Raw genomic sequence first — 15,209 nt, 5'->3', positions numbered from 1 at the left:
TGAAGCATACAAATTGCTCCACCAACTAATAACGGCCATGCTAAATGTATTCATTCTTCTGTTGTTATTAATAAAAAGACATTAAAATCTACGTCACAAAATTAGGTCAAGAAACTAATGCATCAATCTACATGTGGCACCCAAACAGTGGTCTGAAATCTGTACTTGTTGCGTCTGTTGGAGCACACTGTTTTAAAATTGTTAATCTGTGACAAAAACAAACATTACCAGCAAAGTAAATTAACTTTTGCAGCTTTGCATAATTATGTCTGCGGTTTGGTTTGTTTTGGCTGTGTTTCCCTTCTTGGCTATTTCAGGATCCCCTTGTTTGTATTTATAGAGCTTTTGATTTCTTTAGTTGGTATTGGAAAATCTTGAAACACACCATTTGAGTCACACTAACACGTTTTGCTGAAAGAAAGAACGTAGCCTATATGTTCATTGCTTGTACACTTTAAGTGTCATATTTGTTTTTATCAGAATTTAACTACATTATTTTTCTCTTTTTTTTTTTTGTAAATAAAAGGGGCTTGGTGTCATTTTAGATGTAAATCTGTGTCTAGTCAGATTTTTGTGTTTAATGTATTGTAGGGATAATCAGACAGAATTAGAAAACAATATAAGAAGCAGTAAGAGGTGACTTAAGCTGAAACAGCTCTTGGCCTAAAGGCAGGGCTCTCTGCAGGCATGTCCACATTAGCATTTAACACTCCTAAATGTCATTAGCAGTCAAACTGGACCCTGAGAACCCTGAAGGCAAGACCGAACTATGCTCAAGCGATGTTATTTCACTTTTTCTCTGTTTACCACAGTACAAAGATGAGTGATTAGTTGAAACGTGGCCCAACAGGCCTCTAGTGAGCTGTTTGTAAAAAAAAAAGTGGGTGCAATTTGTTGTCCACATGACCCATGCATAATCCCACCAACAATTTGCCATGTTAAAAATCTTTGTTTTCTTTGCTTTTATCTGAAAAAAACTGATCCAAATCCATTGTGGAGTCTCATAGAGGAAGGTTTTTCAAGTGGATCTGATGGTAGCGTGCCTCTTAGGAAATTAATTAGATTAGATTAATTAGATCTGATTTTCTTGGTAATCATTCAAAAAGCACTTAATTATCAAATAAATGCAGATATATAATACTATATTAATTGTAATTGTATTTATTTTAAAGCTAATCCTGGTGTCACTTGGTAGAGGTCATTATATTTAAATAGATCTATCCATCTTGTAATCTAGATTTTTAAAAAAACTAATAATAAAAATCCCCCATATATTTTATTTTCTGATTTTCAAAAGTATACAGGTCATATATTCTTTGCAAATTTGGGATACTCTTGACAGAAGTATTTACCTGATTGATTGATGGCTTTACTGCATTTCACTCTTGTTTTAACCAGGCCAAAAGAACAAAACCTGTCCCATCAGTCTTTGTGTAAGTCTGGAAGTAAGAGACATGGAGGTTCTTTCCCCTATGCGTTCCACAAACATTCCCTTGAGGTCATAGTGTCATATAACTCATCCCTCAGTGTTATCAGTTAACAGCTACATATGTTGAAGATCACTGCAATCTTTTATACTTTACAAACAACTGTCTGATCTGAGATAATACATGAATTAATACTCACTACATATTATTCTTATTGATTAGTACCATAATAAATTCTTCATTCAGTGCATTTAAATCATAATAAACCCAGTCTCTGATGCTGGAATAGTTGAAATGATCAGTCCGAGCAGCTCTGGGAATATCTCATGTATATTGGCTTTGTTTTCCCAATATATTCTCAGTGTATTGCCCAAACAAAGTTATGTACCATATGTTAATTTTTATGGCATTTATACTCTAAATGAAACTTGTCTTGTGTCTGACCATTTGCCATATGTCTGTAGGTGCAGGAGTACTGCGGTTCAACATTGATATACCATGGAGAAGAGGTGATCCTGTCCTTCTACTGCTAAAGAAATATAATCAAAGGTATAGTGGCTTCCTGTGATAATAGGCAATCAAGTCTTTGAACAATGTCATTTATTGATAATATTTTCTAAATGTGATATTTCTGTTGTTACAGTTCTATTGTTATATACACATACTTAATTATCAAATATGAGAACTCTTGGGCCCTGCTGAGTCATTGATGGCGACAAACTCATTTGTCATAATTTGTTTTCTTGATTGTCATCCGGATCAAAACAGCAAACAATACAGAGCTTTTGTTTGTTTTGTAACAAGACAAAAAATGTAAAAAGAGTAAAGGAAATGGAATCAGAAGTGCAAATGAAAGCGTTAATTCAGAGCAGATGGTCTGACAGATAGCTCAAAGGTAAAAGTTGCTAGTTACATGCTAACAGCTGTATTACGTGACAGGTTGTCACTTGTCAGGGGCTACTTTTAATAAATGGCTACAGTTATTAATAATTATTTGTATTAAAAAATGTATTTCATGGCTCTCTGGAGTACCCAATTGTTATTGGTCAACTGTGCCTTTCTGCATTGAAATATTTCTGGGATAATGTACAGTTAGCTTTGTAATTATTGCTAAATAAACCCTTTAAAGGCGATGTAGGACCCTTCAGATTAGCATCAGGGACTTGTTGATCCCATCACAGTTTATTTTGTGATAATGTCTTACTGACTGTACCCTTATCCCTTATTTTTCTTTTTTATAGTTGAGTATGTCTGAACAAAACAAAACAAATCAGAGTCTGCAGAAAATTCCTAAGGATGGTTGTTTTAGTCACATAGGCTACCTTTTACTTGATTGTTGTTGATCAGACCTCCATTACAATTTGATTTGCGTAGGTCCCACTGTTTGAAATTAGGCCTTGTGACACTTCTGATACAGTATAGTGTCTGACTGTCTCAAAAACCTGCTCATGCTCAGGAAAATGTGCCTGGACTGTTAATACTGCAGCAAAAGTTTTAAGAACTATTCTACGAAAGACTAAAAATAGCCTTGTTCAGGGTGATATTAAAATCTCATCCATGCAGTCCATCAGAACATTATATTAATGTCTCCTTCCTTCTCATCTTCCTTATAAATGGATTTCCTTGAAAATGAAAAGTTCTTTTTTCAAGTTTAAAATAAAACTGAACCAATTGTGATGTGTGTGTATGTGGTATTTATATAGGGCAGATTTAAACAAAATGAATTTGTGAATAATGTGCTGTTTCATTTCAGACCATGGGGAATTCATACGCAGGGCAGCTGAAATCTGCCCGCTTTGAGGAAGCTCTTCACAACTCTATAGAGGCCTCATTAAGATCGAGCAGTGGTGATCCACAGCCTGTATTCACACAGCTGTATCTCGAGCCCGATCAGTATCCTAGCAACCTGGAAGGTAAGCAAGACATTTTGCCTTCACAGGAATTGAGCATGATTTGGTATTAGTCATAATTTGCATTTTATGAAGAGACTTACTTTAGCGATTTTCTACAAATTCATCAAAAAGCTCATATGTGCACACGTATATGTAAAGCTCATGTGTGTGTATATGTAAAGCAACAGCACACCTGTTACTGATTCTGCCCTCCAGATATTAAGCCCAAAATGAACCTGAGTCTGAGGTCCGACCCATCCAGCCATGTGCTGGTGAACTGCCAGTCCTCCAATTCCATTGATGATATGGATGACGAGGATGATTCAGACACCAGCAGCCCACCGTTGCCTTACCTGCAGGGACCTCCTCCTGATGGTTGCTGCACTACTGATGGTAATAACATAAAAAAACCCAGAAAAAAACATGTTGTTCCAAACACATATGACTGATTTATTAACCTTATTTTTAAAGTAAGAGTAGGTGTGGCCGTTCTTAAATTGAATGTGCAAGGCTTCCGGTGTCATCCACTTTCAGTTAATTTAGTTGTACAAAATCAGTCTGATATGCTGCCTGATATTGAAAACTGGTATTTGTTTTCAAATTATTTTTTATTTATAATCATAAACACATTGGTCACAGTAGCCGTGTTTCCATTACCCTTTAAATTGCACAAATTAAAATTGCGAATTGAACATACGCCTAATGGAAACACGTCAAAAACTTCCACGTATCGCAAAAAATGTTTATGCTCGCATTAGGTGGATTTTCAGGCAAATCGAAAAAGGAAAGTTTTGCAAAACTTTAATGGAAACAGTTTTTCCGTATTTACAGGTCACCTGGCGTATGTAAAAGTCGATCATTCTTTAAAGAGGGAGCAGTATGTTTGGACAGAAGACAAGAGTTCTTCATTAAACTCATAAAAGACAAAAGTATTATGGGACTACTGCATTCTAAACAACAAAGAAATGCCACAATTTGAATTTAGATCCTCAAAGCAGATAGGAGGGGAAAACGTGGCCGCTTCCAAGTATAAGAGGCTTTCCTTGCCTTAAATGCTTGGATAACATGCCTATGTTTCCTTTGATTAAAAATAATGGCTAGTGCAGTGGCTGGGATATAGGCTACGTAAACCTACCAACATCCGTTGCCATGATTTTTGGAATGACTTCTTGTGAGAGGAAAAAAAAAGATGTTTTAGTCGCATAACATTGGTTAATGGAAACGTTGTCATTTTGTTTTGGAAGTTTTTTATAGATGTTTAGAAAATATCGCAAAAATTTTGCACAAATCTATAATGGAAACGTGGCTATTGGTCCATTTACTGCACTTCTTCTGGTTATTTACCTAATGCAGCTAATGAATTGGAAGTCTTGCACATTCACGGAAAATAGATTACGTCCGCTATGCAAAATATGTTGTTAAAGGTGACAAAAAAGCACAATAAAAAGTACAATAACAATAGTCAATACAACTTGTATGCCATATATTCCAAGTCCTATGAAAGCAGGGTGTTATAAACAGAGCAAACTTTAAGGGTATGTTCATACTTGTAGTTTAGTTCTTTTGGTCCAGATCAAAAAAGAAAATGATACATTAGAGTTTGTTTGTAAATGGGCCAAGAGCCATCTTTTTGGTCCACTTGTTTGGTGCACAACAGTGTTCGGCAGCATTCACGTTTATTCAAATGAACAGTACTAACAAAGCATTTGCACCAGAGTTTGTTTTAATCAAACCAAATCTACCAAGTGTGAACACACCATAAGTGTCAACTCAGTGTCAAGGTGAAATTTATGGTAATGACATTGCAAAATTTGAGACACTGGCATTGAAACATTGTGTAAACCGTGAATCATTGTACATTTAGCTATAACAACATGGCCGATCTTCATTATAACGCTGACTCAAGTCATCTGTGCCCAGGGTTCTGTCAAGCAGGAAAGGATCTACGCCTGGTTTCCATGGCAACAGAATCTATTGAGGTTCCCGCAGGTTTTGAGCTGGTTGGTGCCAAATCGCCCAGCATCCCAGAGCACATCCTTGTCTGTGCAGTGGACAAGCGTTTCCTGCCAGATGAGAATGGGAAAAATGCACTTTTAGGTTGGGGTTCCAATTCAATTTCACAACCTACTTCAGTAGGATGAAGTTAAATAAATAATTTATTCTACAAATCTGTGAAATGTTACGTCAAAAACTTTTCAAAATACTTTGTGTAGTCTTTCAGTCTTTCGCAAGCATATTGATGTATTTTTTTGTGAATTCATGAAGGGTTTTCAGGGAACTGTGTAGGCTGTGGTGAGAAAGGGTTCCGCTACTTTACCGAGTTTTCCAACCACATTAACCTGAAGTTATCCACTCAGCCGAAGAAGCAGAAGCACTTAAAGTACTACCTGGTGAAGAACTCTCAGGGTGCTCTGTGCAAGGGAGCCCTCATTTGCTGGAAAGGTACCCACATGTTGCATGATGGCACAGATAATGTATAATGCCTTGTTTAAATTTAGTTTTAAATTCACGATTAACTGTCCGAGCAAATGGATTAAAGGGTTAGTTCACCCAAAAATAAAATTTCTGTCATTAAATACTCACCCTCATGTCGTTCCACACCCGTAAGACCTTCGTTCATATTTGGAACACAAATTAAGATATTTTGATATTCTGAGAGGTTTCTTATCCTCCATTGAAAGCAATGAAATTAGTAGTAAAAGCATCGTTAAAGTAGTTAACGTGACTACGGTGGTTCAACCGTAATTTTATGAAGCGTTGAGAATACTTTTTGAGTGCAAAAACAAAACAAAAATAATGACTTTATTCAGCCAATTTGTCTGTCCTCTGGTACGCCATTTTCATTGCAGCTTCCAGGTTCTATGTCCAAACAGTGGCTCAGTATTGGCCGATGCCTCTTCACGTGAGCAGCACGAGGCACGCATGTGATGCTGATGCAGGAGACGGCCAATAAAGAGCCAAAAAGCATTTTCGTCGCTTCATAACATTAAGGTTGAACCACTGTAGTCAGATTGACTATTTTAAAGGTGTTTTTACTACTTTTCTGGACACTGAATGTGTTAATTTCGCTGCTTTCAATGGAGGATAAAAAACCTTTAGGATTTCATCAAAAGACCTTAATTTGTGTTTCGACGATGAACAAAGGTCTTACGGATGTGGAATGATGTGAGGGTGAGTAATTAATGACAGAATTTTAATTTTTGGGTGAACTAATCCTTGTATTTAAAGATAATTTCCAAATTTAAATTTTTGTTGAATTTTCTGCTAAATTTTTAAATGTTAAATAACTCAAATATTAAAGTAAAAAAATAATTGAAATAATTTAAATGTAATTTAATTGCTAATTCAAATTTGCATTTGTGTGTTTATTTTCAAATTAATAATAAATAATAAAATTTAAATATCAAAGTTATTACGCAATTAATTGAAATTTCTATTTAATTGCAAATTCAAACTTATTTGCAAATTGATACATTGATAATTGATGATTTCTTCCACAGAAATTACAGAAAAAATATAGAGTTTGAATGTTCACTGAAATTATCTGCAGCTTATACCAGACCTATAACATGGAGAAAAACAAAAAACAAAAACATGAAGTTGTTACTGAACCTGTTTGATTTGACAATGAGAAGGACGGTTCACTCAACATTAACTTAGAATTTAAAGATAAATGCTGTTTTTCACAGATTGTAAGACACGGCCATTCTCAAGCAGTGCTTCTTCATCCAAGCCTAGTTCTTCATCCTCACTAAGCGGCAAGGAAAATGGAGATACAAATGGCCACAGTCCATCTCCCTTCCCCCTCTCAGGTGAGTGTAGGTGTGGACCATCAAATATCGTGTGCCAAGCTCTCTAGTATTTAAAAAAGGGCCTGCACAGAGATGTTTCTCATTGTGAAAACCTCATAGGAGGTCCAGTGTAAGACAACACATGCTGCATCTGTCCAGGGGAGGATGTCCATCTTCTGTTGGTTTCTGCTTAGTCCTGCATGCACAGAGGTCATGTTCTGTTCTGGGGGAGGGTAGATATGGGGGTGGGGGGTGAAACCTAGGGTTAAAGAGGGCTGGGGGGGCTACTCAGCATTTGGTGACATCTGGCTGGAGGCCACACAGTGTTTACCCAACAGTGTTTGGTGAAAGAAAGCAAGTCATTGTCTCATTCTTCCTCACAACACCATTCAGAGAGCCGGGCAGCTGGCCACAGAGTGCGTTCATTAGTGACGATAACAGTCTTTTATAATGCACAAAATAGGAGAAGAGCTCATCATTATTGTAACCAAATGTAACAAATTTTGGTCTTTTAACTAAATATTGTGCCAAACCTTTTAATTTCCATTTTGAGTAAAAAAGTAAAGCTGCATTTATAATACGTTGTTCTTTGATCCACAGACTCGCCTCCTGCTCGCATGCAATCTGGCTCATCCTCAGGGATTTTTGGACCCCCAGAGATGGGCTTCCTCAAACCGTTGAACACACCGACTCACGGGACCAAGACGTTACCAATCGGTACAATATATTTGTCCACATTTTGAATTTAAAGTAGCATTGATTGCTCATAATACCAAGCTAAAAAGCCATATATGGAAGTACAACTTGCTTTTGCATTAAAACGTTCAACTTAAGCAGCTGTTAAAATGGTTTTGAGGGGTCAGTTGAATTTGACAATTCAATGTGCTTCTTGGTCATAATTTCTCATATTTTGAATTAGAGAACAAACCGAACCGTACATTCAGCCTTAGCATTAAGCTAATTACCGTCAACTTTGTGGTTCAAATGTTGTTGGCTGCTTCATTGTTTGTTTTTCTCTGCAAAAGGACAGAATTAATCTTTTCTCAGAAGGTCATTTGTATTGGCTGCTTACACATCACAACCTCTGTACACACTTTTGCAAACACACACATATAAACGCACTCCAAGTCATCAATACAAGAACAGAATTCTGTATTAAGGGTTTTAATGTCAACCCACGCTTCAAATTCCCAATGATTTATGTTTAACACATGTGTCCTATTTGTGAATGTGTCAGGAATAATAGATGTAAAAGTTGCCTAGCAGTTCATTATCAATATGCCATGAGTTAAAGGTAATCAATAAACTGTGCTCCACAGGACCCATTCTCCTTCAGAAATGGCAAGAATGCTTTCCTCCCTATTGAATTTGTGTGCTTGTGTGTAGGTAGGGGAGTTTGCATAGTCTGTCACCAGAAAAGTGGACATTAGCCATTAGTGTGCAAAACATGACACCCCTCAGGGCACTTGGGAAATGCTTGAAAGCATTTTAATCTTAATTGTTTTTCACTATTTGTTTTATATATTTGTAACAAAAAACGCTTTTGAAAGTGGTTAATCTATATCCCATGTAGGTATGATTTGTGTGTGTGTGTGTGTGTGTGTGTGTATATATATATATATATATATATATATATATATATATATATATATATTTATATATTTATTTATTTATTTTTTCGCACTGTTTCTTAAATTCCCAACATGTATTTGTTGTTTAGTTCCCACTGCCCTGCGAGTAAACGGTCTAACTAATGGTCTGAGTATGGACGGGCGGTCCAGTCTACTGAGCCCCCCTCATACAAATCCACTCGCCACACCTAATCATGGCTATAGGGCCACAGAATCTGGAGACAGTCCGGGTAAGAATTAAACCAGCCAATCACAATGCTGCCTCATGCATGTCATTAGTGGTCAAATCATCTCGCTGATGCACAACAGCAATAGTCTATTTTAACTCAGCAGATGTTTTTAGATGGCATCTTCAAGAAATTTGCATTTGGTCAAAATATAAAATGAAATGATTATCTTGATGATAAAAAAACATTTACTATTCTATATCTGCTCTTTCTTGCAGCATCCTCTATGTCATCAGGACCACCCAAAAAGCGCCACCGTAGCTGGCACCCCACCTCTCTAGTGCCCGTCCCAGCCACGGCTGTCCCTGTGCCAGCCATCCGACCGCTGCCGTGCAGCTCTGGTGGGTCCGACTTAATTAGCTTTGTTGATTTGTTGTTATTCTTTTTCTACGCTGTTTGTCTGTGCAGTCAGTTGATTCCAACTGTTTATGCGTGTCCCAGAGCAGAAAACAGACATGAATTTGATTACCTTCGCTTTTTATTTTAACAAGTACCAAGGGACATGACATATTACATCCACAAGGATGATTTATTCATTGTTTCCATAAAAACAGGGGTGAAAGATCACGTTAAATTAGGTCCTGAAGTGTTTAGCAGAAGCTTGGAGGGTTTATGCCTTGAAACAACAGAAGGATTGGAGCTTGGAGATCCCTGTAGCTTAGTTTTCCTGTCCTCACCAATGATTGGAGTGTCACATTAACAAAGCTTGAGAGGCTGAAGAGATCCATCCAAAGTATTATTAGGTTTCCACAATTGCACATGCTATATGTTCCAGTAAAAAAAAAAATACATTTAATGTTTTGCTCCTTTGTTCCAGGTTCTTTATTGTCCCTGCCCAATCAACAGCCTCCATCAGTGTCAGGGGTCATACAACCCCAACCAATCACAGCAGGAGAAACTGTCATAATTCCTGACAACCTTCTGAACTCCTCCGGGGTCCGGCCAGTCCTTCTCATTGGTCAGTGCTCTGTCTTCATAACACTGTTATAAAATGTTTTTATTTTATGAATTAATATTTTGATATTTTTAGTGAGCATAATTAAAAATGTCAGAAGGATCCAATTGTCCTGATATCATTATAAATAGAATGGAATTCTTGAAAAGAAAATCTTATAAAGCAGTTAATCTATATCTTGTTAAGTCGGCATCATCCTTTATTGTTACTTCTTTGTATTTCTTCATTCGTCTTTTTTTAAAGTTGTTAATTTATATCTTAAATAGGCATGAGGATTCTTAATTATTATTTCTTATTTTATGTTGAACTAGCATGATCTGAAATAAGAAATAATAATGCATGACATTTTCAGTTTTACAGAAATAGGTTCATCACACCAGCACACAATTTAACCAGATCTCTTGAGATCATCTTTTCCCTAATAACTGTTTGGATGTGTGTGTGACTGCATGGTTTGTTTGAATTTCCTCTCCAGGTCAAGGCACTTTACCATACTTCTTCGGCAATGTGGGTGATCTGGTGGTGAGCCCCCTGCTGGTGAGCTGCTATAAGGGCAGAGAGCTCAATGAGAAGACCCTCGCCAGTCTGGGCATGTCGGCAAGCCAGTTACTCACCACAGAGACCATGATACTGCTCACACTGCAATACCTCGCTCGACTGGGTAAATAATACCGACATACAAACATCAGAACACAGATAATCATTTTTGAAAATAACTTTTAAAGGGGTCATGGCATGAGAAATCAAATTTGCCTTTTTGCCGTTTTGATATTGCGAGTTTGACATTTGCATATGACTGCCTCCAGAGCAAGACATCTTCGAACAGTTATATATCATCGCACCACAGGCCCCGCCAACTGGCATTCAGTCACCTAACTGCTGATATTTGCCTACACTAGATGCGAGCGTTGCGTCGCATCAAAAGCAAATAGAACCCATTATAATCACTGATGCTGTCTACACTGGATATAGGATATATATCCATGCGCTTGAGTCTGTCAACAGGACAGATGGAAGAGTGAAAGAACGTTCGCTTTGATGCGTCCAGTTTAAACGGCTAGTTTGCATCCCTGTACAGACTTCAGTAAGATCCCAGAGTCAGAAACAAGTGTGTCGGAAGTGAGTGGATGGTTTATTTTAATGGCATCCCAGATCGCGTCAGAGGATTTTTTGGTTGTCCGGAGCATTTTGTTTTGTACATAAGGCACAGTGTAATGGAGAGTTCGCAAAGAAACATTTGTTGACAGATGAAGCAGTCAGCTGTACTGGATCTGACAGCAGCTGCATTATAAACCGTAAGTAAATGATTTCATAATGCTTTGTCTGTCATATAGTGAACCAAAAGGAACCAGAGGTCCCGTTCTTCGTGATCCCATGTTTCAAACTTTAGTTAGTGTGTAATGTTGTTGTTAGAGTATAAATAAAATCTGTACATTTTTAAAGCTCAAAGTTCAATGCCAAGCGAGATATTTTATTTAACAAAAGTCGCCTACATCGAACGGCCAGTTTGGACTACATCCCTCTACTTCCTTCTTTAATGACGTCACTAAAACAGTTTTTTGACTAACCTCCGCCCACAGGAATACACAAGAGTTGTGTTTGTAGAGTGTGTTTGTCGCCATGTCGTTGAAACGCTGTTATTTTCATCCCGCAGTCCAATCACCGGGTCTGATTCCGGCTCAAATTGATAGGGTAAAATTAAAGACATGTTTACAATAACACTGAGCGCGTGCATCTCCACGTTATGGTAAGAGGCGTGACCTTTCCGGGCAAGATGCGCTAAACTGCTGTCGAATCACAACACAGGAACCGCTGGCACAATCAGAACTCGTTACGTATTTCTGAAGGAGTGACTTCATAGAATAAGGAAGTCATCAGCCCGTTTTTATGACAGTGGAAACAGCGGTATACAGATAAGTAAATTATGTGAAAAATACTGTGTTTTTTTACACGCGAAACATGAACTCATGTTGTATTGCACACTATAAACACAATCAAAGCTTCAAAAAACCACGAAAAACGGGACCTTTAAAATAAAAAATCCATGTTGTGACCCCTTTAATGCATTAGTACCGTGAATTTATCAGTCCACCTTTTGTACACTTATGATACATGGATAAAAGTGCACAGCTTGTTAAATACCTTATTTCAAATGCATCAAGATCAAGTGTTATACAAGAGCAATTAGTACTTGCTTTATAGTGAGGTGACCACAGTTTGTTCTTTTTTTTTTTTTGTATTTAATGCAGGTACGGAGCAGATCCCATTACGGGAAGAATTTGAGCAGATCGTACTGAAAGCCATGCTGTGCGGCCCGATTGGCCCTCCCATGTCGCCGTCCCAGCTGCCCTGGCTAGCTCGAATGGAAGCCAGTGTGTCAGGGGGCAGCGTTCAGGTTCTGGCCACCCACGGCTCCCTGGGGGAGGGCATCTCTGAGTCGCTGCGCTCTCTGAGTGAAACGCCACCGCAGCAGCAGCAGTGTCTGCCCAACTATGTGCTCATTATCTGCACCTCCAAAAGTGGAGTAAATGAGTTCTGCGTGCTCGTGTTGGGTAAGTTCTGCTGCTCTCGAGACTTATTCTTAGTTATAGTTTCATTTTTGTCCATTTATGACCTTTACATGATATAAGAATGCCATTTACAGGGTTAGTTGACCCAAAAATAAAAATTCTGTTATCAATTACTCACCCTCCCGTTGTTCCAAACCCATAAGACTTCCATTCATATTTGGTACACAAATTAAGATATTTTTAATGAAATCTGAGAAGTCTTATGTGTTTGGACCAATATGAGGGTGAGTAAATAATGATAGAATTTTTATTTTTGGGTGAACTAACCCTTTAAGGAGTTCACACAATGTCAGGTTGTGCATGAAAACTCATTCGATAAGCTGTACGTTTTTTGTTGTTGTTGTTATTGTCTTATATGTGAACACGTGCTGTTGTTTTTCTTAGGGAAATATCAGTCTCGGGCCTTGGCAGAGAGCATGCTCACTACAAATGAGTTTCTGAAGGAGATCAGCTATGAGCTCATCACAGGGAAAGTTAGTGTGCTTGCCTCGCACTTCCAAAGCACCTCATTAGGTGAGTCTCAGCGCACAAATTTAGTGGAATCCATCAAAGTTTTCATCAACTTATTAATGTCTTCTATTTAAAAATTAATTTACACACAAGGTTTAAAGGTGCCGAAGAACATGTTTTCAAAAGATGTAATATAAGTCTTAGGTGTCCCCTGAATGTGTCTGTGAAGTTTTTTTTTATTAATTTTTTTAACTGCATATCATTATAAATGCACCGATTCAGGGTACGCCACCCCTTTAAATCTTGTGCTCCACGCCCCAAGAGCTCGCGCTTGCCTTAAACACCATAAACAAAGTTCACACAGCTAATATAACCCTCAAAATGGATCTTTACAAAGTGTTTGTCATGCAACATGTCTAATCGCGTAAGTATAGTATTTATTTGGATGTTTACATTGATTCTGAATGAGTTTGATAGTGCTCCGTGGCTAAAGCTAACATTACACACTGTTGGAGAGATTTATAAAGAATGAAGATGTATTTATGCATTATACAGACTGCAAGTGTTTAATAATGAATATAGCGACAGCTCTCTTGTCTCCGTGAATACAGTAAGAAACGATGGTAACTTTAACCACATTTAACAGTACATTAGCAACATACTAACAAAACCTTTAAAAAGACAATTTACAAACATCACTAAAAATATCATGATATCAATATCAATATCATGTCAGTTATTATCACTCCATCTGCCATTTTTCGCTGTTGTCCTCGCTTGCTTACCTAGTCTGATGGTTCAGCTGTGCACAGATCCAGACGTTAATACTGACTTGTGTAATGCTTTGGCATGGGCTGGCATATGCAAATATTGGGGGCGTACACCCCGACTGTTACGTAACAGTTGGTGTTATGTTGAGATTCCCCTGTTCCTCGGAGGTCGTTTAAACAAATGAGATTTATATAAGACGGAGGAAACAATGGTGTTTGAGACTCACTGTATGTCATTTCCATGTACTGAACTCTTGTTATTCAACTATGCCGAGGTATATAAGGTGGAGTAGATTTGTGTGGTCAGTGCGCCCTCTCTGGTGATTTTAGGAACTAGTTCAAAGGCCATAACTTAGGACGGGTTTGAAAAATTGATGAAATGTTTTCGACTAAATGTAGCACAATTCAAGGAATCAAGGGAGAAATTAGGTTTCTAGACCACACCGTTCAAAATTTATATGCTGGAAGCTAAGTCAAATTTTGGATTGTTGCTGTTAGTCCAGTTATTGCACAGTGAAATTGACTTGATATCAGCTGTACACTTCCATTCAGAAGTTTTGGTCGGTAAGATTTATTAATGTTTTTTTAAAGAATTCTCTTTTGTCCACCAAGGCTGCATTTATTTGATCAAAATTGAGTAAAAACAATAATATTGTGGAATATTATTGTAATTTAAAATATATTATAAAATGTAATTTATTCCTATGAATTTTCAGCAGTCATTACAGTCTTCAGTGTCACATGATCCTTCATGTGAAATCATTATAATATGCTGATTTTGTGCTAAAAAACATTTATTATTGTCAAATATTTGTGGTACTTAATATTTTTGTGGAAACCATGATACATTTTTTCAGGATTCTTTGATGAATTGAAAGCTCAAAAGAGCAGAATTTATTTAAAAATTGAAAAAAAAAAATATTTTTTTTTGTTAGATTTGACCTCAGACTTTTGAAAGGTAGTATGTGTATGTCTTCATATATTTCAAATTGATTGCGGTTTTACAGGTGACAACATGGACAAACAGCTGGTTCGGTACCAACGAAAACGCAAAGACAGGGTGGTTCAGCCCTTTCAGGGACATCTCACCGAATACATTCACTCCCAAGAGGCTGCAGCCATGGTACCAGAATCAGGGCCAGGTGAGCCTTTGCTGTCTCCGTTTGTCTCAAACCCTTCAGATTCAAAATGCTTTATTGGCATGTTTGACTCTTTTTCATTTTCATCTGGACACTCAAATCTTGTAAATGCTATTTGACTTTTGATGTGTGTTACAGATTTGCTTAGTGATGGCTTTCAGATACACCCTCCTCAGCTGAGCGTTGCACGCAGCCTTTTGTCGCAGGTGTGTGCTATCGCTGACTCCGGGAGCCAGAGCTTAGATCTGGGCCGCTTCTGCAAGGTAGACTTCCTGATTCTGGTGCCGCCCTCCCACGTCCTGGTTCACCAAACAGTCCAGCGAATACGACTATCAGGTACGTCACAGCAGAAGAGAC

General features: G+C 37.7%; 1 protein-coding gene across 4 annotated transcripts in view; it reads left to right on the top strand.

Moving 5' to 3' along the window:
- greb1l (GREB1 like retinoic acid receptor coactivator) overlaps positions 1–15,209 on the top strand; it is a 58,603-nt gene that overhangs the window by 26,310 nt on the left and 17,084 nt on the right. For all 4 annotated transcript variants that reach the window (XM_048163361.1, XM_048163362.1, XM_048163364.1 and 1 more), the window contains 15 exons: positions 1,892–1,976; positions 3,181–3,340; positions 3,536–3,712; positions 5,240–5,416; positions 5,585–5,761; positions 7,009–7,131; positions 7,711–7,827; positions 8,831–8,971; positions 9,187–9,309; positions 9,786–9,926; positions 10,399–10,584; positions 12,173–12,475; positions 12,878–13,006; positions 14,721–14,855; positions 14,991–15,188. In XM_048163361.1, coding sequence (XP_048019318.1) covers positions 3,184–3,340; positions 3,536–3,712; positions 5,240–5,416; positions 5,585–5,761; positions 7,009–7,131; positions 7,711–7,827; positions 8,831–8,971; positions 9,187–9,309; positions 9,786–9,926; positions 10,399–10,584; positions 12,173–12,475; positions 12,878–13,006; positions 14,721–14,855; positions 14,991–15,188 — 2,284 coding nt within the window. In that variant the 5' untranslated portion in view covers positions 1,892–1,976; positions 3,181–3,183. The remainder of the gene's footprint in view (positions 1–1,891; positions 1,977–3,180; positions 3,341–3,535; positions 3,713–5,239; positions 5,417–5,584; positions 5,762–7,008; positions 7,132–7,710; positions 7,828–8,830; positions 8,972–9,186; positions 9,310–9,785; positions 9,927–10,398; positions 10,585–12,172; positions 12,476–12,877; positions 13,007–14,720; positions 14,856–14,990; positions 15,189–15,209) is intronic.

This window comes from Megalobrama amblycephala, linkage group LG17, assembly GCF_018812025.1.
Source record: "Megalobrama amblycephala isolate DHTTF-2021 linkage group LG17, ASM1881202v1, whole genome shotgun sequence".
Taxonomy (NCBI): Eukaryota; Metazoa; Chordata; class Actinopteri; order Cypriniformes; family Xenocyprididae; genus Megalobrama; species Megalobrama amblycephala.
Note: the sequence above shows the minus strand (reverse complement) of the source record. Positions and strands in the feature narration are given on the sequence as shown.